Source organism: Sorex araneus, chromosome X (genome assembly GCF_027595985.1).
Source record: "Sorex araneus isolate mSorAra2 chromosome X, mSorAra2.pri, whole genome shotgun sequence".
In the NCBI taxonomy this organism is placed as follows: domain Eukaryota; kingdom Metazoa; phylum Chordata; class Mammalia; order Eulipotyphla; family Soricidae; genus Sorex; species Sorex araneus.
In genome coordinates this window covers 61,521,909-61,547,000 of record NC_073313.1, presented here as the reverse complement: position 1 = coordinate 61,547,000, position 25,092 = coordinate 61,521,909, and the positions used below count along the sequence as shown (strand labels likewise).

The window sequence follows — 25,092 nt, the reverse complement described above, 5'->3', positions numbered from 1 at the left end:
GGTTCTGGTATTTAATTTTTATTGTTAAGTATGTTTGGGGCTGGAGTGATAGCGCAGCAGGTAGGGCGTTCGCCTTGCACATGGCTGACCCGGGTTCGATTCCTCTGCCCCTCTCGGAGAGCCCAGCAAGCTACCGAGAGTATCTCGCCTGTACGGCAGAGCCTGGCAAGCTACCTGTGGCATATTTGATATGCCAACAACAGTAACAACCGGTCTCACAATGGAGACATTACTGGTACCCGCTCGAGCAAATAGATGAGCAACGGGATGACAGTGATACAGTGATACAGTGAAGTATGTTTGAGAAGTTTTGTGCTTCCTCAGTTTTTAAAAAATGGGTAAGAAATAGATTATATTAGACAAATATCTAAATATAATATGTAAAAAAGGTGAACCTTTTAAGAAGGTAAATCGTATAATCCTAAATGGAGTTTATTGGAACATAAGAATTTTTTTTTTGCTTTTTGGGTCACACCCGGCAATGCACAGGGGTTACTCCTGACTCCTGCACTCAGGAATTACTCCTGGCGGTGCTCAGGGGACCATATGGGATGCTGGGAATTGAACCTGGGTCAGCCTTATGAAAGACAAACGCCCTACATGCTGTGCTGTCACACCAGCCTGGAAGATAAGAATTTTGTGTGGTTTGTGATTGAACATTTGGAAAGTGTAAAAATGCGTTTCTTTCCTTCTTTTCTCATCAACAGGGTTTGCCAAATGAGAGTTGGAAAATATCCAAAGTAAACAGCAACTATGAGCTATGTGACACCTACCCAGCCATCATTGTTGTGCCAACCAGTGTGATAGATGATGACCTTGCAAAAGTGGCAGCCTTTCGGGCAAAAGGCAGAGTCCCTGTAAGCATCAAACACTGCTGTTTAGTTACGCGCTTGCACTGATCAGCTCTTAAATGGAAAGAAGCGAGACAGAAAACACTCTAGGGACTTAAATGGAAAAGAGAAAAATGAGCCTAAAACCCTGCACAGAGCTTTGATTCTCAAGAACTGCCTCATTATATAAATGTTCTGTGTGTCCTGACCCCCCTGTACCATTCTCCTCACCCTCCCAAGTGCAAGGGCCTGGAGTAGAAGGTAGCAGAGAAGGGTGAGGGGGAGAGAGCATGGCATTGCCTTGGCCTTAGCAGATGACCGTGCTTGGCTCGCCAGGCAGGCCCAGTAGAAATGCATATCTTGTTAGGTACTGAGTGGAGCCACACCTTTATCAAAATAAGATTGACAGCCAACATGGCTAAAGAGTTTTGTTCATTTCGGCGCCATATCCTGCTATTCTCAGGGCTGTTCCTGGCTCTGGACTCAGGAGTGACTCCTAGTAGGCCCTGGGGAACCATGTGTGATGTCTGGGATTTGAACTGGGGTGGATGGGTTGCAGGGCAAGTGCTTTACTCCCTGTACTACTTCTCCGGCCCATGGGTGAAGCTTTTAACAGCTTTATTGAGATTTAACTGGTAGAAAACTCCTGTGTATATTTCACACGTACAGTTTGCGTTTGGACAAATGCATCCACCTGTGATACTGTGACCAGAGTCTTGGCAACTATGAGCATCTCTGCACCCAGAATTCACAGTCTGGTTTAATCCTAGATCTCCTGGTCCCAGGAAGAAAAAGAGGAGTATTTGAGAAGAGGAGTATTTGAGAGCATAGACTCAGACTTGATTTAGGAACCGTGCATGCACTTGGGCCTCCTGGTGCTCTTCTGTCACTTTTAGACACAGAGATATTTTAAATTGGGAGACAAAAATCAAACACATCCATCAACGAGGCACGGGACTCAATACCAGCAACAGCTGGACTTCACTTCCAATTTTCTTGGAGTTGTAGGCGTATTGGGGAGGTGCAGGGGCTTAGAGCGCATCTAGTCAGGCTTGTGAACGTGTCATCTCCTGGCTGTTCTCATGTTGGGATGGGCCTGACCCTCTTCCCTTGGAAGAATGCATGCAAAAGTGTGCCGGGGCAGAGAGCTTGTTTTCACAAGCTGCTCATTGGAGTGCACATCCTATCAGGACCTGAACTAATGTGGGTCGCTTATAAATGCTAGGTGCTGTCCTGGATTCATCCAGAAAGTCAGGCAACGATTACCCGTTGCAGCCAGCCACTTGTGGGTCCCAACGATAAACGCTGCAAAGAAGATGAAAAATACTTGCAAACCATAATGGATGCTAACGCACAGTCCCACAAACTAGTCATCTTTGATGCCCGGCAGAACAGTGTCGCTGATACTAACAAGGTACATTCCCCACCCACTGCGGCAGCGGGGGATCTGTCAATGGCTGTGTAGTTGGAGGGCCCCAGGAGCGCCTCTGCCCGGCGCTCAGTCCGTGCGGGCTGGAGTCCTGCCCTCTTGTGGCTGCTTCACAGTCTTGTCAAAGCAAAGACTCTGAGAGGGCCTCGTCGCCTAGAGAACAAAGTAAGTATTGAATGGAGCGTTGCAAGACCCAGGAAGAGCCTGTGAAAGACGCCCACGGCCTGATTACTTACTCCATTGCCTCAGGTTTGTTAGAACGGCGCCCCCTTTCTGACAGGAGTCCAGAAGGCCAAGCTCTGGTCAGTAATGACATCTGGCTCCCGTTTGATCCCCAGAGAGGGAGTCAGGTTAGGGCGGCCTTGCGACCACTGGCACCGCTGTCCCCACGGGAAGGGCTGCATCATCTCGCTTCCTCACGAGTGCCCTTGACGGGCCTATTCACATGCCGGCCTTTGGCCTCCTGTGGGCAGCCGCACCTCATGGCTCTGTGTAAATGACAGGCAAGGAGCCCCTGTGGGGGAAATGGCAGAGCAAAGGTGTCCCCCGGGTGCTGGAGGAGCTAGCAGAGGGCCCCCACTTGGAGCAGGCACCAGGGAGAGCCAGAAGGGACCTGCCCTGGGGGCGTTGGGCTGCCCTTTCCCTCCCTCCCTCCCTCCCTCCCTCCCAGTGCCAATGCTCCTGTTCCCTGCAGCAGATGTGAGGCCTGGCCTAGCTCACTACTCCCTGCTGACCTCCCTGCTAACTTCAGCGGAAGCCACTTGGCTCTCTTGCTTTTCTTTTTTTACTTTTTCTTTGGTCACACCCAGAGACGCGCAAGGCTTACTCGTGCCTCTGTGCTCAGGAATCACTCCTGGTGATGCTCAGGGGAACCTATGGGATAGCGGGGATCGAACCCGGGTCAGCCGCGTGCAAGGCAAATGCCCTCCTCACTGTGCTGTCACTCCGGCCCCAACTCTCTGTCACTTTTCAGGGCATCTCACCCGCTCCCAGCTGTTCCTCCCCGAGTGGCGGTGCCTCTCGCACTCAGGCTGGGCCGGCTCTGCTCCTTCACCACCTCCCCTGTTGTGGCTTCAGCTCTCATGACTTTTCTTTTTTTTTAGAAAAATCAAGGCTTATGTATTTATTCTTAACAAAGCATTCAAACGAGTGTAAGTTAAATCGATTAAAGTCATTTATATTTCAAAATTTCTTTCGTTGCACCACCGTGAATTAGAGAGTTACAGAGTGATCCGTGATCGCATTTCAGGCATACAGTGTTCCAACACCAGCCCCTCCACCAGTGTTGCTTCCCTCCGCCAGGGTCCCCACTTTCCCTTCCAGCCTGACAGAGCCTTTCTTTTTTCTTCTTCTTTTTTTTTGGTTTCCCTTTTTGGCACTTGGTTTACCGCACTGCATTAACAGGGTGTTCCAGCACCCCAGAAGCACACTACGGTCACTTCCCCAGGCCTCGTCCAACGGCCTCTCTGCTCTGGAAGGACTGAGCAAGTCTCAGCGTTCTCCCTTGCCTCTTGTACTCTGTAAGATGGTGAGAGTGCTGATGTCCCCTCCGGAAGGCTGTGTGACCACAGCGGACAGTTGCCTCAGCAGGTGCCTGGCTTGGCATGCTGGGGAGGTTGGGGGAATGGGAGTCAGCAGGACGAGGGCTGGCGGGCAGTGTCTGAGTTTCTGGTCCAGGCACCGACGCTGCTGTGCTAGTACAATAGATGGTCTAGGACCTAGAATCCCAGCAAGACCTGCTGCTTGCCTCAGCCACTGTGGCCATCGCAGCCCTGCCACCGCCTCCACCTCGACTCAGCCTTCTTTGTGTCTCACTGTGATGGCACTAGTGCCCCACCCTCCCCCCCCAGCTAGTCCAACGGAACCAGAGCTGCAGAGACCCTTTTAGCAGGAAGAGTCACATTCACAGGTGTTGGCAATTTGATGTGACTGCCTTTGCTGCATATGGACACAGCGGCAGGGCGTTCGCCTTGCACGCGGCCGACCCGGGTTCGATTCCTCCGCACCTCTCGGAGAGCCTGGCAAGCTCCCAAGAGTATCTCGCCCGCACAGCAGAGCCTATACTCGTGGTGTATTCAACATGCCAAAAACAGTAACAAACAAGTCTTACAATGGAGACGTTCCTGGTGCCCACTCAAGAAAATCGATGAGCAACGGAATGACAGTGACAGTGACAGCCTTTTCTGGGGGGCATTGTTTGGGCTTGCTGTGGGGTCTCTCTTGCTCCCCTGGCTCCCATACCTGCCCCGCCATCCACCCCAAGTAGTGCAGCGTGTCCCGGGAGGCCAGGCAGGCAGCCGTTCCTGTGCTTAGGACACAGCCCGGTCCCCAAGCTGCAGGCCTCGAGGGACTTCAACCACGACAGGGTCTGTGTGTGAGAAACAGCCAGGGATGGCTAGCTGCCCATGGCACTTTTACCTTTTGTGAATATAATACAACCTCTGAAAGGAGAGAGAAATTTCACTCTTCACCCTCCAACCTGTTGCCGTGTCGTTTTCCTTCCCGCTTCCCTGCCAAGAGCTTCTCGGGCCTTGTGGTAAATAGATCTGGTGAGTCCGTTCCCCCTTAGAGAGAAAGCCACCCTGTCGCTGCCCACTGCCAGGCCCGTTCCCTCTGGCTTCCTGATCAGGCGAAGGGCTTCCAACACTGTTGAGTCCTTCCGCCGTGAAAGGGGTATTAGGCTTGCAAAGACCTTTCTTGCAGCAGCCGAGAGGACCTTCCCCCTCATTTGTTCTGTTGACATGGTGTGGTACACTGTGTACAGTTGGACCTTGGCCACGGTGGTGGGCTTGAACTGGGTCCCCCCAAGTTCCTGCCTGTCGGGCCCTTTGGAAGTGGTTTTGCAGGTGCTTGTAGCTCACGTGGGCCACACCAGAATAGGGAGCTGTGAAGCCCAGCGGCTGCCCAGGCAGAGACCCGAGCCTGAGAGGATGGAGCCGCGACAGTCCCGCTAGTGCCGAGGTGGTGGGTCCTCACTGGAAGCCCAGACAAGGGCCTGGCGCTCAGAGGCACCTGGGCCTGCCCGCACCTTGGGCGGGACCTCTGGTCTCCAATGCTGGGGACAGACAGTGTGTGTCGTTCTAAGCTCCTGGAGTCCAGCCATGGGCCCAGCTCCCCTAATAAGCTGCTGGGAACAGCGTGCTGGCATTTCATAGACGCTTGGTCTCTGTCCCGGCCCTTCCCCAGGTTCTCTCAGCCCAGACCCTAAGCTGTGTCTCTTCCCAGGGAGAAGGTTCAGACGGTGGCAGTGTGCTGTGCCTGCCCCCTGCTGGCCGTCTGTCGGACTGCAGCAGCGGCTGTGTGCCTGAAGTTCCCGGAGGAATGGCGCCCGGGCAGACTGGCAGAAACCGGCCTAGGCCATGCGCGGTTGATTCTGCATTAAGTACGGGGGCACAGCACACAGCTGCAGAAGTGGGGGCTTAGCAGAGCTGAGCATGCGTGGCATCAGATGGGAAAGGCCAAGCCCCACCCCAGAGGCCCGAGTGAAAGTCTTCACAGAGTGACCCTGGGGAGTGGGGACATTCCTTCCCACCTGAGGAATCCTGGTGGAACTGGAGATCAGAACTCCGTGCCGAAGCCTCAAAAATGCCGGCTATGAAAGGGGGAGTCTTCCAGTGGGGGTACCCCAAAGAGAGGGACGGTGTTGGGGGGATTCCTCAGGGTGAGGTGTCTGAGCCAGTACTCTGGCAAAGTACCGTAGACGGGCCATCTGAACAGCAGCCGCGTGCTTTCCCACGGCCCCGGAAGCTGTGCCGTCTAAGGTCGAGGCCTCCTGACTGACGAGGACCTCCTCTTGGTTTGTAGACAGCCATCACATGTCTCCCAAGGGCCTGCAGCCCAGTGGGAACCCCCTGCCTTGAGACCTCGAACCCCAGTCACCTGCCCACGGCCCATTGCCTAATGCCCTTGTGCTTCCACTGACAAACCTTGCAGGGTTTCTGAGATCCAGGGAGGGCACTGGGGCTTGGGGGCCGAGGGCACGCAACTCCTGGCCTGTCCCTTCTGGCTTTCGTCCCTCGGCTTCTCAGGAGCACTTCCTGCTGCCTGGGCTGGTTGCAGACACAGATCTGCAACTCGGACCCTGCGCCCCCTCTTGCATGGCCTTGCTCGGCTTGCTTGGCTTCCTCGGGGTTCTCTCCCAGCTGTAGAGCTGCAGAGGGTCCTGTCTCCTTGGCTAGCTGATTATTCTTGGGGCCTGGGCGAGGGTGGGGGGCAAGTGGAGAACAGTGGTCCACCACCAGTTTATCTCCTGAGGGTCTGGCCAGCAAGGTTTATTTTCCCCCCAGAACTTTCTGAAGCTGTCTCTGCTGGGGGTCTAATGAGGCTCATTGGCACCCCCTTGCCTCGTTCTTTCTCCATCTGTGCAGGTGCCAGTTCTCTGCATCCAGATTCGGAGCCCTGGCAGGTACCCACTTTCATGACCCCCATCTTCTGATTGTGCGTTGTCTAGTTTGTATCTTTAGTAATCCGTTTCCAGGCAACCAGTTGCCCTTAGACATCTTCTCCTAGTGTCTTTCAGTGCCACACACACTTGATCGGTGCTCGAGTGCTTGATAAACAGGAGGCCTGGCTGTACTCCGAGCCTCTCCCCCGCCTACAAACTCCCCGGGCGACCATCCTCAGCCCCTGTGCCGTGTACCTGGCAGACGCGCTGGGAGGCAGTGGCAGTGCCAGCATCTTTGTGGGCTTTCCCTGGAGTAGCCAAGGCGAGGGAGCTTTACATAATGGATTCTGTTGCCATTTGATCCCCCGCAGTGCCCCTCTGAAGGTGTAATGGGTGAGATGGCTGAGGCACAGAGAGAGGCCATTGGCTCCGTGGCGACTTGGGGGCAGAGGTGGCATCATGAGCCCGCAGCCGGCCGCTCCCCAAGATGTGGGCTGTCCTCCGGCATGCACACTCGCTGCTGCCTCTCCGTCTCCAGGAGCCTTGGGAGGAGAAGCCGAGGAGAGCAGGTGAGCACTGCGCTCCCTGTGCGCCCATGCCCGGCCTTCAGAAGGGCCTTGTGGGCTGCGGAAGTGTCTCCTGTCTTCTCAGGGAGTGGCAGGGACGCAGCACGTGTGGCCAACAGATGTGGCGGAGCACTGCCCAGGGGACTCCCCTCCCCAGAGCCTCTCCTGTGCGGGCCAGCATCCTCTGCCACCCTCATCCCTTCAACACCCTGGATCAGGGTCCTCCCTTCAGCCACGGACACCGTCTCCGCCCCTCTCAGGCGACTGTTTCCTGACTGCAGCGGCTTAGCCGCCTTCTGTAGAGAGAACAGTCCAGCCGGCCTTGCCCCCCTGCTGCCTTCTCCCAGCCCACTCGGTCAGAGTGTCCTCTCTGTTGTTCTCTGTCCAGACAGGCAGGGGTCCCCTCCTGGCTCGAGCTTTGGTGTTTTCCAGCCCGGAGGAGCAGCGTCCCAGGCATGCAGCCCTGGGAACTGGATCCCATTCCCGGCTGCTGCAGCAGTTCTGCATAGTTCACCCACACCTGGCTCCGGGGGCAGCTGCCCTCACACCTTCATCAGACATGGCACCAAGGTCTGCTGCCCTTGCTTTGCAGGTGAAACCCTCCTGTTCAGGGTCCCCAGCATCAGCTTCACTTCTTCCTTGAGACTTGGCGCCTCTACTCATCTTTTTCCCCTATCCCGCCGTGGAGGCCAGCCTCGTGCCCTGGCTGCCTGCGGGTACAAGCTCTAGTGTCACTCACTTCCAAGGCTGTGATGGGGCATCAGACTTGGGGCCTAATTCCTTCGAGGCCAACTGAGCCCTCCCAGGTCCCATCTTAAAGGGTCCCAATCAGTGCAGCTTCCCCCTGGAGGTCACAGCGAGACCCACGTGTCTGCAGCCCATGCTCTCCACTGAATGCCTCCTTCTTGGTGCTCACTACGCCCCAGACCGAGTCCCGCCCGATAACATACCACCCTCTCTTGGGTCACCTAGCCCAGGCCCACGGGTGTCACTGGCCCCTTTGTGCCACCTGCTTCCTGTGCCGCGGCTACCACCGCACCCATCCTGAGCTGTGTCTGCAGTCAGTTGTGTCGCTCTGCTACCTTGTGCTTCCTTTAGCCTGATGCTCCGTGACTGTGACCTGTGCCTCCTGCAGAAGGTCCAGCCCACCTCTTTCTGCCCAGTGCGGCCACCGGGGACTGCTTCCCCACTCCCCTGTGCTGGGAGCACCCCTGGGTTGTACCTTCTGCTCTCCACCTCAGCTGTCACCGCTGCCCATGTGTGCTCTGCCCCCTGCTTACTCACATCTTGGGAAGCACCGTCGGTGCCCATCTCGGCACCCATGCATACGACCTCCCTCCCACGGCCCTCCCCCTGTCACTGGCCGGGTGCATTGAGAGCTGCTCTCCCCTCCTTCCTCGACATATCCCAGCCATTCGCTCTGGCTGAGCATTCAGAGCCACAGGGGACCGAACACTTCCCCTTATTTCACAGAAGGTTGCTTTTGAGTGAGGTGACAGTCATCACGCAACCTGGAACGCAGCCACCTTCCCAAACGGTACTACCTTCTGGCTTCCCGGGTGGCTGCGGCTGCCACCATCTCATTCCAGAAGGCTCTGTGGCTTCCTGTTCCTGGGCTTGCTTGTTCCTCCCGCTTCCCACCCGAGTTGCCTCTCATCTTTGACCTTGAATGGCTTGGCCTGATCTGGACGTGCCCTAAACGTGTGTCTGTCTGCCCTGGCCTCTTTCAGCAAGTGTTGGTAAGCTTCGCCCGCCTGGCAGCATCGACCAGGACCTCACTGAAAAAGGTTCCTGGCCACCTGGGTAGGCAGTTCACTGTGGGGGTCCCGGGGCTCTGGGGATCATGTGGTTTTGGGGAGCAAGCCAGAGCCTGTTCCTTAACCTCTGAAATATCTCCAGAGCCAGCAGAGCCTCATTCTTATTTATTTATTTATTTTGCTTTTGGGGTCACACCCAGCGATGCTCAGGGGTTACTCCTGGCTCTACACTCAGGAATTACTCCTGGCGGTGCTCGGGGGACCATATGGGATGCTGGGGATCAAAACCCGGGTTGGCGGTGTGTAAGGCAAGCACTCTCCCCCCTGTACTATCACTCTGGTCCCAGCAGAGCCTCCTTCTTAGCCTCATTCAGAGCCTCGATCTTAGCTCACAGTGATTTCTCTACATGGCCACATTGATCAACATTGGTCCATGGCTGTTTGGCTTGCTTGCCCCTTGTGGCCAGGATGCTCTGCTCCTTCGTGTGTAGGTGCATGGGTGGATACCTCTTACAATTCTATGGGAGTGGGTCACTGACTTGCATGGTAATACTCTGTTCCTCTTTGTGAGGAACCACCAAACTTTCCCCCACAGACTCCAGTGTCTAACTTCCCGCCAGCAATGTCTTGGGGTGCCAGTTTCCTTAAATCCTTAACATGGGTGTGAGTTAAGGGTTGTTCTTTCCAGACTGAAAGCTAATTAGCCACCAGGTTTTGTCACCAAGGGTGGATCTCTGTCCCTTTATTATATGCACTCTTTGACAGGGTCGAGGGCCACACATGACACTATGCAGGGCCTATTCCTGACTCTGTGCTCAGGGATCACTTCCACAGGGCTCAGGGATCATTTTCCATGCTGAGCTTCAGAATCCAGTGCCTGAACCAGATGCTACTCTGTACCCCCCCCAGCCCTACACTTGCTTTCTGTTTTTCATTTAGTGTTTGCTGGTTGGTTGGTTGGTTTTGCTTTGAGCCTTTAAGGCCACATCTGTTGAGCTCAGGGGCTGTTGCCCAGTCAGTTCATGGGGGTCGCTCCTGGTTGTGTTCAGACAGTCATGGGGTGCCAGGTGTCAAAGCAAGCAAAGCATGCGTACTCACCCTTCAGCCAATCCCCGGCCCCTGCCTTTGCATTTTATTTCACTTCAATCGCATAAATCTTATCACCTAGGAGCTTCAATTTCTTATTATACAGAACTCTCATGGAAGCACCGCTTTCTCCATCTAGATAGATGGCATTAACAGAACTTTTGGCTCTCATTCAGCTTGAGGAAGATGCAGTTGTTAATGGTGTGAGAAACTGACACTGTCCCTAAATGCAGAGCCAGGAGTAAGCCCTGGGCACATCTGGATATGGTTAAAAAAAAAAACAGAACAGGGAAAAATGGCCAGATTGTTAGGGGTTGAATTGTGTCTCCATAGAAAAATATCAACGTCCCCCCATCCTGGCATCTGTCAGTGTGGCCTTTTTGGAAATGGCATGTTTGCAAATGGAATCAAGTCGAGGTCATGCTGAGCTAGCATGGGCTCTTAGGTTAGTGTCCTAAGAGGAGGAAGGACAGAGGCTGGAGCGATAGGACAGTGGGTAGGACATTTGCCTTGCACGCGTGTGTAAACACACAAAAAGAAAAAAGGGGCAGAGGGGGCCACGCGGAGCACCACACAGCAGGTACTGGGCAGCGGCGCTCTGTCTCCTGCCACCTGCGTTTGGTAGTCTCCAGCCGCTTCCCCCACCCCGGGGAGGTTGATGATGAGGCAGGCGAAGGAAGGAACAGAGCCAGGCTGGTTGGTCTCAATTGCAGTTTATTCCAATCTCCTCTCTATACACTCATGTCTCTGTCTCTGCTTCTTCCTCCCCCATGCTACTTCATTCTCCTTCTCACTCTGGATCTGGATCTGGATCTAGCTTCTCCAGATCTGGCACTGGAACCAGCCCAGGACAGGCCCCCAGCCCATTCTCACAGCCTAGTTAAATCCCCGAGCATGAGGGCTTGGGGCTTACACATAGGTGTGGTCACAATCAATAGGGTAAAGTTCTTTCCCTCAGGGGATGCTCCTTCTAGGACAGGGCAGAATCTCATGGGTGTGTTTCTCCTCTCCTTGTCCAACTAAGATATAAGTATTCATAATATTAATCATTTTGTATGGACATAGCAAGAGATGCATTAAGCTTATAGAATTGCTCTCCTGAGGTCATCTCGATCTCAGACTACAGTGCTCAAGCCAGATTAGTCTTTCCTATCCCTAGCAGGGTCCTAGTCTCACCGTTGCTTTTGGATCATGATATGACATGTCCATGACCAAGCTTTTAACATATAGTTAAGCATTAGGCGCTTTGGCCAGGCCCATCTCAATGCCAGGGTAGCACATAACTCACCGCTTGTCCTGGGTCCCTCCCATTACTCATCGGGACCCTGTTTTTGGGGGTGCTAGGAAATAAGGTCAGCTGAGGCTTAAGTCGAGAAAGCAGATGCCCGGGAGTGAATAATATTTGAAGCCAATTAAATTCCATGTTACCAAAGCATATTAACAATTGCCTTTCTTTGTCCATACAAAAAGGACATTGTTTTAAAGTAAACTATTCAAAAGACATAAGGAGAAGAAAAAGGCAATATTAACTTATAATACAAGTTCACTGTCCTAGCAAGGTCTGACCTTACAAATTAACAGAGTCTGATTAGGGGAAAATCTGGTTGGGGAAGGGAGCATAGAAGTGATTACCAAATGGGAGTGACTCGGGAGCACCTTGATGGGAGTGACTGATATACCTAAGCTCCTAGTAGCAAGGGGAGCAGGACATACCAAAGTAGTCTAGAATAGAGATTATTACCAGATAAAGCTAAACTCTGTGGCAAGGGAGAAAGGAAAAACCAATGATATCCTACACACTCACCCCACCCTGGTTTGATCTCTGGCATCCCTTCTGGTCCCCGAGCCATCGGGAGTGATCGCTGAGTGCAGAGCCAGGAGTAATTCCTGAGCACTGTGTGTATGGCCCCCAAACCAAAACAAGAGCACGAGAGAAGGAATGCAGACATAGCAGGCCACAGCAGTGAGGCGGATGCGAGTAAACCAAGACCACCTGGGGCCGAGGAACCTGGTGGCTGCCCTAAGGAGGCTCTGAGGGAACACAGCCCTGCCCAAACCCTGGTTTCCCTCCTCCTCATGTTCTGGAGTTGGAGAGAAGACACGCTGTCCTGTGAAGCCACTTGGCATGTGATGCTTGTCCTCCAGCCCCCGGAGACCGACAGAGCTGGAGGAGATGCTTTGGCTGCTGCTTGGACAGCCTCCATCTGGCACCAGCGGGAAGAAGCCCCGTTGCCACAGCTGAAGCGAGGCCTGTCTTGTCTCCCACAGGCGAAGGGCGGGGGCTACGAGAGTGAAAGTGCCTACCCCAACGCGGAGGTCATTTTCTTGGAGATCCACAACATCCACGTGATGCGAGAGTCGCTACGCAAGCTCAAGGAGGTTGTGTACCCGTCCATCGATGAGACCCGGTGGCTGTCCAGCGTGGATGGGACACACTGGCTGGAGTACATCCGGGTAAGGAGTGCTTTCTGCTCGTCTCCCTGCGCCAGGCTCGCAAATCCCACGTGCGGTCCCGTGGCTTCTCAGCGTTCCCAGTCACTGTACACTTGCTGTCTAGCCCACCTGGGTTAGTTGCAACTAGCACCCAGAGCCCGGTGGGAAGGGGGCAGCTTCTGTCACTTAGAACTAATAAAAAGGGACCAGGCTGGCCTCATGTCAGACTTTTCATCTGTGGTGCTTTTTCTTTGAAGTTGTTTTTTGTGCCTTTGAAGTGTTTTGTGTGTGTGTGTTTGTTTGTTTGTTTGTTTGTTTGTTTGTATCTCCCCTCGTGATGCTGATGCTTTTCCCAATTGGTTGCATTTTTATTTGGCTCATTGATGTGTCACTGTCACCGTCATCCCATAACTCATCGATTTGTTCAAGCGGGCACCAGTAATGTCTCTCATCATTCATGTGAACAACTATTTTTTTTTCTTTTTGGGTCACACCCGGCGATGCTCAGAGGTTACCCCTGGCTCTGCACTCAGGAATTACCCCTGGCGGTGCTCAGGGGACCATATGGGATGCTGGGAATCGAACCCAGGTCAGCTGTGTGCAAGGCAAACGCCCTACCGGCGGTGCTATCGCTCCAGCCCCATGATGTGAACTTCTAACATCACCCCCTCAGACTTCTTTTTGTTGTAAAAGAAAGGAAATGAAGCCTGGTCTAATGTGTGTTCTTTTCTGAAGATGCTTCTTGCAGGAGCAGTAAGAATTGCGGACAAAATCGAATCTGGGAAAACCTCCGTGGTGGTCCATTGCAGTGACGGTTGGGACCGCACAGCCCAGCTGACATCGCTGGCAATGCTGATGTTAGACAGTCATTACCGCACCATCAAAGGGTTCGAGACTCTCATAGAAAAGGAGTGGATAAGCTTCGGACATAGCTTTGCATTGGTAAGTTGAGGTGATGGGGTGCATATTTGCCTGTTTGACTGGAGACGTGGGGTCATCCGAAACACACACACACAGCTTCCAGCTCTCTAGCAGACCCAAGTGGCCACGATCAAATGTCACTGGTGCAGTATATCCCCTCGTGGCTGTATGGATATGCCTTAAAAATAGTGTGGTGAGCTTCAGAGAGCACCGAGTGAATGATTGGAAGGTGTGAGCCCTCCGACTGCCTGTTGCCCACACCTAACATCCTCACGGTTCATCCACGTTGGGGCATCCGTCAACATTTCCACCCTTTTCATGGCCAAATAGAATCCCGCTGGATGGCCATGCCACGTTTTGTCAGTCCCTTGGCCGTCAGGATGCGAGTGGACTGTTTCTGTCTGCTGAGTCTGTGACTAATGCTGCCCTCAACCCTCACTGCTCTGCGAATGTTTCGGAGCAAAGTACCAACAACGGGTGAGTGAGGAAGTACCCCACAGCAGTTGGCGTCAGGATTCCAGGGCCTGGAAGTCCAGACTGGCACAATGCATCTTTGCTTGCTTGCTGTGACTCTTCTGGGGAGCGTCCCTGGTGTCTCTGCCCCCCGCGTCCTCTGCACACAGGAACTGCTGACAGTCTCATTCTCACTGGTCATCCTTTGGAACCCATTCAGGGATGCGCACTAGGCTTCAACCCCAATAGGGGTAGGGGGACACATTTCGACCCCTTGTAGCCTGCTCTCAGGCTACACCCGGGGGTGGAACTGATGGGTCTGAAAGTGTCGGGTGCTGTTTGCGTTTGATTCAAAATCTGCATCACTGAGCCCTTGGGGATGCATTTTAAGACGTGCCCTGACATGCCCTGGCCCCATTGGCATTCATCTGGAGAAAGCAGGACAGGAAGGGAACATTGCATGCACTGCGGTGCCCCCGCTGTTGGGACGAGACACCAGGCGGTCACCGGGGCCACAGCCTTGGCTTCCTGACGGGGGACGCTAAGTTTCTGTGTCACATGTTCAGGGCGGACCTTGCCTGTGTGATATGCAAGGGGGCATTTTAGCTCCTGCTGGCTTAACTGTGACCAGGAGCTGTTTGGTGGCTTCGCTATCCGTGAAGGCTGGGCTCAGTGGAGAGGCTAGAGTGGGATAGCCCCTGATTTCACCTGCCACGGGCCAGAGAGGCAGGAGAAGCCCCTCACACGTGGGGAAACTGAGGCTTGAAGAGTATGAGCTCAAGGCCACCCACCTAGTTAGGAGTAAACCATCATTTCTTGGCAGGGAGGGGTTGAGGGAGGGCCCACACCCAGCAGTGATCAGGGCTGACTCCTGGCTCTGTGCTCAGGATTCATTCCTGGCAGTGCTCGGGGATCCCTGTGCACGGCCAGGGATCCAAGCGGGCTCAGCCACACGCATGGCAGGCACCTCAGCCCTGGACTGTTTCTCCAGCCGGGCCTTAGCAGTTCAACAGTGACTGCAGGAGCCAAGGGAAGAGACAGGCTCTGTGTGCTTCAGGCTCTGGCATCTCCCCCAGTCCCCATGCACAGGCCTGCAGGTGCCCACCTGCTGGGACCCTCAGCCACTCCCGGGGTTTCTGTGGACAAGCTGTGCTTCTCCCTGCTGCAAATCCCTGTCCTTGCCCGCTCCCTGCCCTCGTGGAGCCCTTTCTCACTCTTCCTGCCTCGCTCTCCCCACCCAGAGCTCGTCCCCTGCTTAGAGACGTGTCATTGTGTATGTAGCCCTGAAGCCCTACCCTCTCCACGGTCTCTCTGCAGCCGGCTAGTGCTGTTTCTCTCATCTGACTGGAAGCCACTGGAGTCCCCTCCCCTGACAGTGCCCTCGTCACTTACCAGTCACTGGGCCTGAGCATTTAATGCTGTCTGGTGTCTCTTCTGGAAGCAAAGTCCTTCCCTAGGCGCCGGGCTCTATGGCCTGTACAATCCCCGCCGACCTTCTTTGGACCCTCCCTCTCCAGCCAGCATCTTACTGAGGGGATTCAGACTTCAGTACTGGGATATTGGTTTGTTTTGGTTTGGTGGCCACACCCAGCAGTGCTCGGGGATCACTCCTGGGGGCATAGTGCGGTGCCAGGCATCAAACTGCGGATGGTCGTCCGAAAGCCACGCCCCCTGCACACTGCACAGTCACGGGGATAGGGGGCTTGCCGGGATCTTGTTTCCAAGAGTAGAACCACAGTGACCTCAGCCAATCCCACACATGCATTTCATATGTGTCATCTCACCCTAAGTTCAGGCCTAGCTGTGTCCTCCTTGAGAAGTCACAGCAGTCTCCCAACAGACTTCTTTGCCGCCTCTTCTCATGTGCCAGTGTGACAGTAAGCTTCCCTGTGCCCCCAGGCTCATGGGCACACTCCCGCAGAGTGTTCGAGGGCCTGCAGGATCTGATCCTCGTCTGCCTTGTCTCACCTCCTTCCCCTTGCATTATCCCTTGAGCCTGGTGCGCCCAGCGCTGTCCCCACTGCAGTCCCTCTGCACATAGACTGTCCCAGCTACCCAGGAAGCAGGCACCTCTCTGCCCCTCCAGTTTATCTCCGCCCTGACCATGACCTGTGGAACTTCCCCCCTCCTTCTCTCCGATGTCCCATCCTTGGGGGTGCACTTGTTCCTGCACGTGCCACCACGCCTGCGTCAGATGCGGAAGCCTTATTGCGTGGTTTTCTTTCTTAGCTGGAGCACGAATGAATTATTCCTAGGCATGAGTACTGTCTCTTATTGTCTCGGTACTCCAGATGCCTGTTCTCTGCTAGACACCTGAAAAATGCCCAAAGTACTAAGGTCCAGGCAGGATGCCTTCCATGCACTGGAGGAGTTTGAGGAATGTCTGTTCAAAGAATGGATCCTGAATTGTTACTTGTCCACGCACGGTGGTTCCCTGTCACAGTCACTGTCATCCCAGTGCTCATCGATTTGCTTGAGTGGGCACCAGTAACGTCTCTGTTGCGAGACTTGTTACTGTTTTTGGCATATCAAATACACCATAGGTAGCTTTCCAGGCTCTGCCGTGTGGGCGGGATACTCTCAGTAGCTAGCCAGGCTCTCCGAGAAGGGCAGAGAAATCGAACCCAGGTCGGCCAGCATGCAAAGCACACACCCTACCTGCTCTGCTATCCCTCCAGCCCGGTGGTTCCCTAGGTGCCATTATTCCTGAAGGGGAGCTTCTATACAGTTTATAAAGGGGGAAGGCAGAGATTAGCCACTGCGCACAGCTCTGGGGAAACACAGTACGGCAGTTCCTCGGAAATTTCTCAGAAGCAGAGGTTCAGTGGCACACCTGTAACTTTAGCAGGACTAGCCATGCTAGCCCGGAGAGGGGAGTCCCAAGTGTGCACCAACACATGATGCATGTGATCGTCATGTGAGTGAATAGCTGAGGTTTCAGCTTCCCAAAGGAAGGGGACCCACACAGGCTACAGCGTGGGCTGACTTGGAGACATCGTGCAAAGGGAAGTAAAGCAGTCAGGAAAAGACAAATACCTCATATGTGGAATCACTCAGTCGCATCTCGAGCAGATTCAGGGTAGAAAAGTGGGGGTGATGCGGGTCGAGGTGGTGAGAATGGGGAACTGTTGTTTAATGAGGGCAGACAACAGTTTCACAGAGGGACATGTAGTAGGAACGATGACCCTAGCAGCTAATGCCACTGAGTTTCACACTTACAGTGGTATAGACAGTCACTTTGCCAAAGTAGTAGTCACTGAATATCGTCTTAATCTATCAAAAGGTATAAACTGCAATACCACCTGTGTATTGGATCAGTAAAACTGGCAAAGTTATGATTGTGTGGGCTGTCTTGATCATGGCCTCCCTTCACCATCACAGGAGTGAGTTGGGGATTCTCAGAGTCATGCAGACTTGATTGAATTTTATTTTTGTCATCTAGTAAAATAGATTCATTTAGAGAAGTATGACGATGAAGGAGTTAGAGCGTGACATATTCAAGAGAGAACATGGGCTTCTTCAGACGTGGGAGTCTGGGGTACACATCCCAAGTTGAGATGTGGTCCAACCTCCAAGATACAGCCTTTCATTTGAGATTTGGATTTCCGGTGACATTTCTGAACAGTGGGCAAAAGAATTCCTAACTTCCGGTGGAGGTGACCTTCGGGACCCGCTTTGAACAGCTAGGAAGCAGCCTCATGGTGAGCAGCCTTGCACTGTGCCTGGTGACAGGGCCTGACCCCACCTTTTGAACTGAGAAGCGACTGATGGTTTGCTTCAAACTCTCGGCTACTCCAGAGAGAAATGAAATTGATCACAGTGTAGAAACAATACCCTGAACTTTGCTTTCCCAAGAGTACTGGGAATACATTCGCTTCTGTGAGTGTCTTTCAGTGGCCACCACGCGCCAGGACTCAGTTAGGCCTGGGCCTGCACAAGCTCTCGAAGGCGCTCGCCTACAAGACTGGCAACCACTAACAGTGTGTCACTTCTTGTTCGTTGCAGCGAGTGGGCCACGGCAATGACAACCATGCTGACGCTGACCGCTCCCCGATCTTCCTCCAGTTTATTGACTGCGTCTGGCAGATGACGAGACAGGTGAGAGACGGCCATTGTATCGCTGACCTCTTTAACTCATTCAAAGCCCTCCGGACTTAAGGATGGCAGAAACATGGATTCCATGTTCATTTATGTATCCTGGCAGTGCCAGGGATCAAACCCAGGTCTCCTGCAGGCAACGCGTGCCCTGGGCATCACGTTGCCACTCCTCCAGTTCATTGAGAGCAAGATGCATGGGAGCAGGTGTGTGTGTGTGTGTGTGTGTGTGTGTGAGAGAGAGAGAGAGAGAGAGAGAGAGAGAGAGAGAGATGACCTTTATTACTTAATTCAGAGTGAAGCTAATCCACTTACATATAGAAACAGACAACTGGAAGCAGCCAGGTTCATCCCCCACAAGGTGCTTCTGTGTGCCAGATCTCTCGGTCCTGTCACCCACCTTGCTTCCCAGTCCTTCTGCTTCAGTTTGGTTTGGTTTGGGGGCCACACCTATCATTGCTCAGGGCATACTCCTGGCTGTGCACTCAGGAATTACTCCTGGTGGTGTTCAGGGGCCCACACGGGGTGCCAGGGATTGAACCCAGGTCACTGCATGTAGGGCAAGCAACCTCCCCACTGGACTATCTCTGAGGCCCACCTTCCTCTTTCAGTGCTCCCTCTCTGTTTGGACACAGAGCTCTGCTGGGCAATCAAGATTCAGTCAGATGTTATGAAGGAGCGTCACCATGAGGCCAGCTGAGGGGATTAGACCGGGGCTCCAGGAACCCCCCACCCAACCCTAAGCTCACTGAGGGGAAAAGTGTCTGAGGAAAGTGGCAGAGAGGAAGCTGTGGGCTTCCCAGCCTTACCTGTTACTTTGGTTTCTGAAGCCCAAGTCATGTGATGGTCCTGGTCAGCAGGGGGCCTGTGGGGATCACTCTCCCTTAATCTCCGACTCAGGTTCCTATGGCTTTAGTCCCCAGAGGGCCTGAATCTCCCGGTGTTTGACAGCCAGGGCTGCCCCTCACGCTGAGAGAAGGCCAGAGGAATGGAGCTGGAAGCAGGCCTTGCCAGGGTGAGCCAGAGAGCGAGCCAGAGACAGAGGCAAAAGAGCCAGCAGATGGTGGAGGCACGGACTGGGCCAGCAGGAGTAGCGCAGGGAAAGCTCTGGGCCCAGCTGGCTGAGAGTGGGGCGTGGACCGGAACCCAACACCCAGCATGCTCCTCCTGGAGGGACTGACCCAGATGACTGTAGGTGGTCTACAGTGATGGCCAACATCCACAGCGCGTGGGGACGGCTCTCCTGTCCACCTAGTCAGCCTACTGGGGGGCGGGTGTGGGAGCCCATAGAATATAGGGGTACAAAGTCAACATTTGCATACTTTATCCTAAAGCAAACATTTGTTTTTAAAGTGACCCCCATCTGTTTAACAAATGCATTCTAAAGCATAATATTTCTTTTTTAATCTTTAATTGGTTTATTAAGTAGTTCAAAAGTTGAAATCAAAGCAGAAGAGGTAAATAATCCTCCTTCCTATCCTCTTCCTCTCAGTAAATAGTAAACATAGAAACCTAAGACATTCAATAACAAACACAACAGTAAATTAAATGATGTATGGAGGGCTGGAGAGATAGTACAGGGGTTAGGGTGCTTGCATAATTTTTTTTTAAATTATTGAATCACTGGTGAGCTACAGTTACAAAGCTTTCATGTTTGAGTTTCAGTCATACAATGATCAAACAACCATCCCTCCACCAGTGACATGTTCCACCATCAGCGTTCCCAGTATCCCCCCAGCCCACCCCTCTTCCTGCCTCTAAGGTAGACAATTTCCCTCATACTCTCTAATTTGGGGCATTATGGTTTGCAATCCAGATACTGAAAGGCCATCATGTTTGGTCCTTTATCTACTTTCAGCACACATCTCACATCCTGAGCGATCCCTCCAGCCATCATTGACTTAGTGATCCCTTCTCTATTCCAGCTGCCTTGTACCCCAGCTCATGAGGCAGGCTTTCCACCATGGAGCAATATTTCTGGCCCTTGTCTTTACTGTCCTTGGGTGTCAGTCTCATATTATGTTATTTTATACTCCACAAATGAGTGCAGTCCTTCTATTTCTGTCCCTCTCTTTCTGACTCATTTCACTTAGCATGATACTCTCCATGACCATCCACTTATTAGCAAATTTCATGACTTCATCTTTCCTGACAGCTGCATAGTATTCCATTGTGTAGATGTACCAAAGTTTCTTTAACCACCTGTTCTTGGGCATTCAGGTTGTTTCCAGATTCTGGCTATTGTTAACAGTGCTGCAGTGAACATACAGGTGCAGATGTCATTTTTACTGTGCTTGTTTGAACCCTCGGGATATATTCCCAGAAATGGTATTGTGGGGTCATATGGAAGCTCAATTTTTAATTTTTTTAGGAATGCCCATACTGTTTTCCAAAAAAGCTGGACCAGTCAGCTTTCCCACCAACAAAATTCTCCCCACATCTGCACCAGACTTGGTTGTTCTTGTTCTTTTTGATGCGTGCCAGTCTCTGTGGTGTGAGATATCTCTTTGCTGTTTTGATTTGCATCTCCCGGATGCTTAGTGATGTGGAGCACTTTTTCATGTGCCTTTAGGCCATTTGTATTTCTTTTTTGAGGAAGCTTCTGTTCATTTCTTCCTCTCATTTTTGATGGGGCTAGAGGTTTTTTTTCTTGTACAGTTCTAGTGATTTGACATCCTGGATATTAACCCCTTATCTGATGGGTATTGGGGTAAATATTCTTTCCCATTCTGTGGGCTCTCTCTGTATTTTGGTCACCGTTTCTTTTGAGGTTCAGAAGCTTCTTAGTTTTCATGTAGTCCCATTTGTTTATGTTTGTTTCCACTTGCTAAAGCATAACATTTCAAAGTCACCTGCCGGCCCCATGTTTCCAGGAGCTCGGTGCTAGCAAGTGAGTGCTTCAGAGGCAGACTCCGACCCAGGCCAAGCCCTGGACCTGCTCACTCAGGCTGGGGCCCAGCACCCTTTCACCCGCCAGCCAGCCAGGGCTTGGTGCTGCGTCAGCCTGGCCAGACATGCACGAGCACACCTCACCCCTGAGCGCCTGGGGGAAGTGCGAGTTCCCATGCGCAGGTCTGTGTTTCTCAGCAGCACCCCGAGTCCCTTCAGAAAGAAGAGAAAAGAGGGGTGTTATGAGCAGCCAAGCGAAAGTCCTCAGAGCCCGGGGCCTTCACCTCCTGAGCAGCCTCCACCAGCCCCGCGCATCCCCCTGCGCTCCTGGTGCCAGGCAGCAGCACTGGGGTAGTCTCAGTCCCAGGTGCCACCCAGAGGCACCTCTGCTTCGGCAGAGCCACAAGTTTCCATCCGTGCTGATGCCAGGAAGCCATGGAATTAAGTGACGTATTCAAGTCTACGCTGGAAGAATTGCATTTTAGAAAATTCGCACTGAGAGGTGGAAGGCAAGCCAGTGATTCTGGCCCAGCGATGTGTCTTACATATGTGAGATCATGGGTTTGATCACTGGTACCTCACACATACACACAAATGATAGTTCAGGTGCTCTGGAAGGGTTAAGCACCAGTTTTATAGATGGGAATAGCGTACACATCCCCAAATGCCTAGTTAAATGTGTATGTGTCTTAATGCTTTCAAATGGATTGTCATTCTTCATGTTGCCGAGGACCTATTTTTATGTCAATTGTCTGTCAAATTTTTTTTTGTGCTGCTTATTGGATTTTAAGAAAGAAAGGAAGGGTTTGGCACTAGCAGTAGAACAGTGCATTAGAAGCAGAAGCATGAATGAGTAGTCTGTGGATTAATTCGCAAATGAATGGCATGTCGCTTATTAGAAAAGATTCATTAATGCAACAAAATGAACTTAATTTGAGGTTGCATTAAATCTGTGGTCTCCAGAATCTCAGAACAAGATGAACTCGTGTGCGCATATAAATTGCTATGAAAGGAACTAAGAGGAAAAGTAATTGAGAGCCCATTAGGGGAGAGTCCAGGAGACATCCCGCCAGAGCTGCAGTGGGCTGACAGCTCCTTTCCACTTTGGTAGGTTTCCCAGTGAGCTGGATGTTGGGGCCTTAAGAGGTACCAACTTCCATGCTGGAGTTTTGTGAGTTTTTCATACCAGTACTCTTTGAGGGAAACAGTGTAGTTTCCAGAAGCAAAGACCCAAACAAACACTCTCGGAATCACAGCTAGTCTGCACTAACGCCTCTCTTGCTGCTATCCATGTGAAATGCTTGCAGGTGCAAATTTAGTCCCATATCTTCCTTAGAATTGGATCAGTAGCCCTTATTCGATGTGAGTTGACGGTGCCCTGGTGTTCTGGTTTCATGGGCACTGTTGAGCTTGGACCAAGCCACACTAACCCTGGTCTCCCTTGCGTGGTATCCGCTGGCCAGAGTCAAGTCCAAGAACACAGTCAACCACGCTCCCAGATGCAGGAGACAGGCCTGGGGTTAGGATGGAGATGGTTACAACTCCCAAATTATGTCAGTAGAAGTTTTGCCACCCTCTTATTAAGGGCATATTTCTAAATGCTTGAACATAACCAACAGAGCTTCCATTTCTGTCCTTAATTTAATCAGCTTTAGTACATATAAATGTTATGTATACATTTGCTTGGATTGGAGCGATAGCACAGTGGGTAGGGCATTTGCCTTGCACATGGCTGACTGGGTTCAATTCCTCCGTCCCTCTCGGAGAGCCTGGCAAGCTACTGAGAGTATCCCACCCACACGGCAGAGCCTGGCAAGCTACCCATGGTGTATTCGATATGCCAAAAACAGTAACATCAGGTCTCACAATGGGGACGTTACTGGTGCCTGCTTGAGCAAATGGATGAACAACAGGACGACAGTGCTATACATTTGCTTAGAATTCATAAGCTCCATGGTGCCGATAACTTAAAGGACATAACTAAGCTGCATGGAGAAATACTGGGACAGGTGGACAGAACGCACTTGACCTCTTACAAAGAGCCAGTCTGGGTGTGAGGCATCTGTCAGAGTTGCGAAGAGACAGATTTATAGGTTGTGAGAGAGGATTAACTCGATGCACTCTTGAGCACCAGAGCCAGATTGCATTGATTTAAAGATCTAGAGTTCTGGTAAGAATAGCCACCACTGTGAGTTTTCCAGAGATCACTAAAGAAATGGTATTCTGATAGGGCTCCTTAGAAGCCACTTGTATATCTTTCTGTGAGATCAATCTTAAGCTGGAGACGAGAGCAAATTTTAATCCAACATAGTTGAGCAGAATTCTTTTTTTTTCTTTTTGGGTCACACCTGGCAATGCACAGGGGTTATTCCTGGCTCTGCACTGAAGTGTTATTCCTGGCGGTGCTCAGCAGACCATGTGGGATGCTGGGAGTTGAACCCTGGTTGACCACGTGCAAGGCACATGCCCTACCTGCTCTGCTATCACTCCAGCCCCCAAGCAGAATTCTTTAGGTGGGCAAACAATAGCCTGGTGAAGAAAACAATTTTAGGTGGAGTTTGCTAGTAGCCTTGAATTGAATATTGTTTCCAGTTGAGCAGCTTGGCCTTGATCTAGTAAAGTATCAGATGGAAGCAAAATATTCCGTTTTCTGTCACTGACACATGGCAGGCACTCTAGAGAGGACCAGAGCAGCCATGGCAGTGCCTTCAAAGTAATGGGTGGGGGAGGGGAGAGAGAGAGAGAGAGAGAGAGAGAGAGAGAGAGAGAGAGAGAGAGAGACTTGGTGGAGGGATGGTTGTTGTATCATTGTATGACTGAAACCCGGTCATGAACAGCTTTTTAACTGTGTATCTCACAGTGACTTAGAATTTTTAAAAAATTAGGGCTGGAGTGATAGCACAGTGGGTAGGGTGTTGCCTTGCACTCGGCTGACCCGGGTTCGATTCCCAGCATCTCATATGGTTCCCTGAGCACCTGAGCACCGCCAGGGGTAATTCCTGAGTGCAGAGCCAGAAGTGACCCCTGTGCATCACCGGGTGTGACCCAAAAAGAAAAAAAATAGAAATTTAAAAAAATTAAAATAAAACACACACACACACACACACACACACACACAAAGTACCTGGCCTCGTTGACTGCAACTGAGTCAGAAAGTGAAGAAAGACAAAACCCAGAGGATCTCATGCGGAAAGTAATGGGGAAAGCAAGGGATTAGACAATCCCCAGTGGGAACAATCCTGAGATATGGTCAGTGGGAGTGGAGGCACGAGAGGGAAAGGACAGCAGGGCAAGATGAAGGCCTCCTGGCCTGCTGCTGGTGGGCAGTGTAGCCACACGGCAGGTATTTGAAGACAGGTGGGGACCACTAGTAGAGTGTTTGGGGTACATCGACTGTCCATGCCTTGAATAGTAGCACCACTGCAACCAGGCTACCTAAACTACAGTTCAACGAAACAAATCAAGAAACAGAAAAAACATGTACTGGAAGCCAAGCACTCTGGGTAGGCCTCTGGGTTTGCTCTACCTGGCTTTCATGGTGCAAACCCCTCACTATGTTACTGTGTAAGATCTGTGCATGGGGGCTGGAGCGATAGCACAGCGGGTAGGGTGTTTGCCTTGCACGTGGCTGACCCGGGTTCGATTCTCAGCATCCCATATGGTCCCCTGAGCACTGCCAGGGGTAATTCCTGAGTGCAAAGAGAGAAGTGACCCCTGTGCATCACCACGTATGACCCAAAACCAAAAACACAAAACAAAAACAAAAAATCTGTGCACATAGTAGGTCCCCTGTGAGTGGGACTCTCACTTCCACAACACCTCCTGCAGCCTCTCAGTGGAAGCTCCTGGCTGGAACTGTCCACTCCCCAACCCCACTCTGAAGTTCCTAAAACAACAGTTAACCCTCACCCTGCCAATGCCAAGTCTTTGGCTCCAACGTGACCACCCCCTTGCAGCGGCTCTCCACACTGAGGGCTGTGATCGCTTCTGTAGGTAGGACTTTAGGGACATATGTTCACAGTTGTTTCCACGGGCGTGTTTTCCACTCGCAGTTGTCTCTTAAATACAGACGTTTTGTTTGTGTCACTTGTTTTTGGTTTGGGGGCCACACCCAGTGGTGCTCCCGGATGATTCCTGGCTCTGTGCTCAGGGGTAACTCCTGGTGTGCTGGAGATCGAATCCAGGTTGGCCGCGTGCCAGGCAAACACCTTACCTGCTGTACTGTCACTCTGGCCTCAGTTTGTGCCAC

General features: G+C 52.2%; 1 protein-coding gene across 9 annotated transcripts in view; it reads left to right on the top strand.

The window, feature by feature from the left end:
• MTMR1 (myotubularin related protein 1) overlaps nucleotides 1-25,092 on the top strand; it is a 69,730-nt gene that overhangs the window by 36,815 nt on the left and 7,823 nt on the right. For all 9 annotated transcript variants that reach the window (XM_055123482.1, XM_055123481.1, XM_055123486.1 and 6 more), the window contains 5 exons: nucleotides 708-857; nucleotides 2,056-2,244; nucleotides 12,321-12,506; nucleotides 13,221-13,427; nucleotides 17,865-17,957. In XM_055123482.1, the coding sequence (XP_054979457.1) occupies nucleotides 708-857; nucleotides 2,056-2,244; nucleotides 12,321-12,506; nucleotides 13,221-13,427; nucleotides 17,865-17,957 (825 nt within the window). The remainder of the gene's footprint in view (nucleotides 1-707; nucleotides 858-2,055; nucleotides 2,245-12,320; nucleotides 12,507-13,220; nucleotides 13,428-17,864; nucleotides 17,958-25,092) is intronic.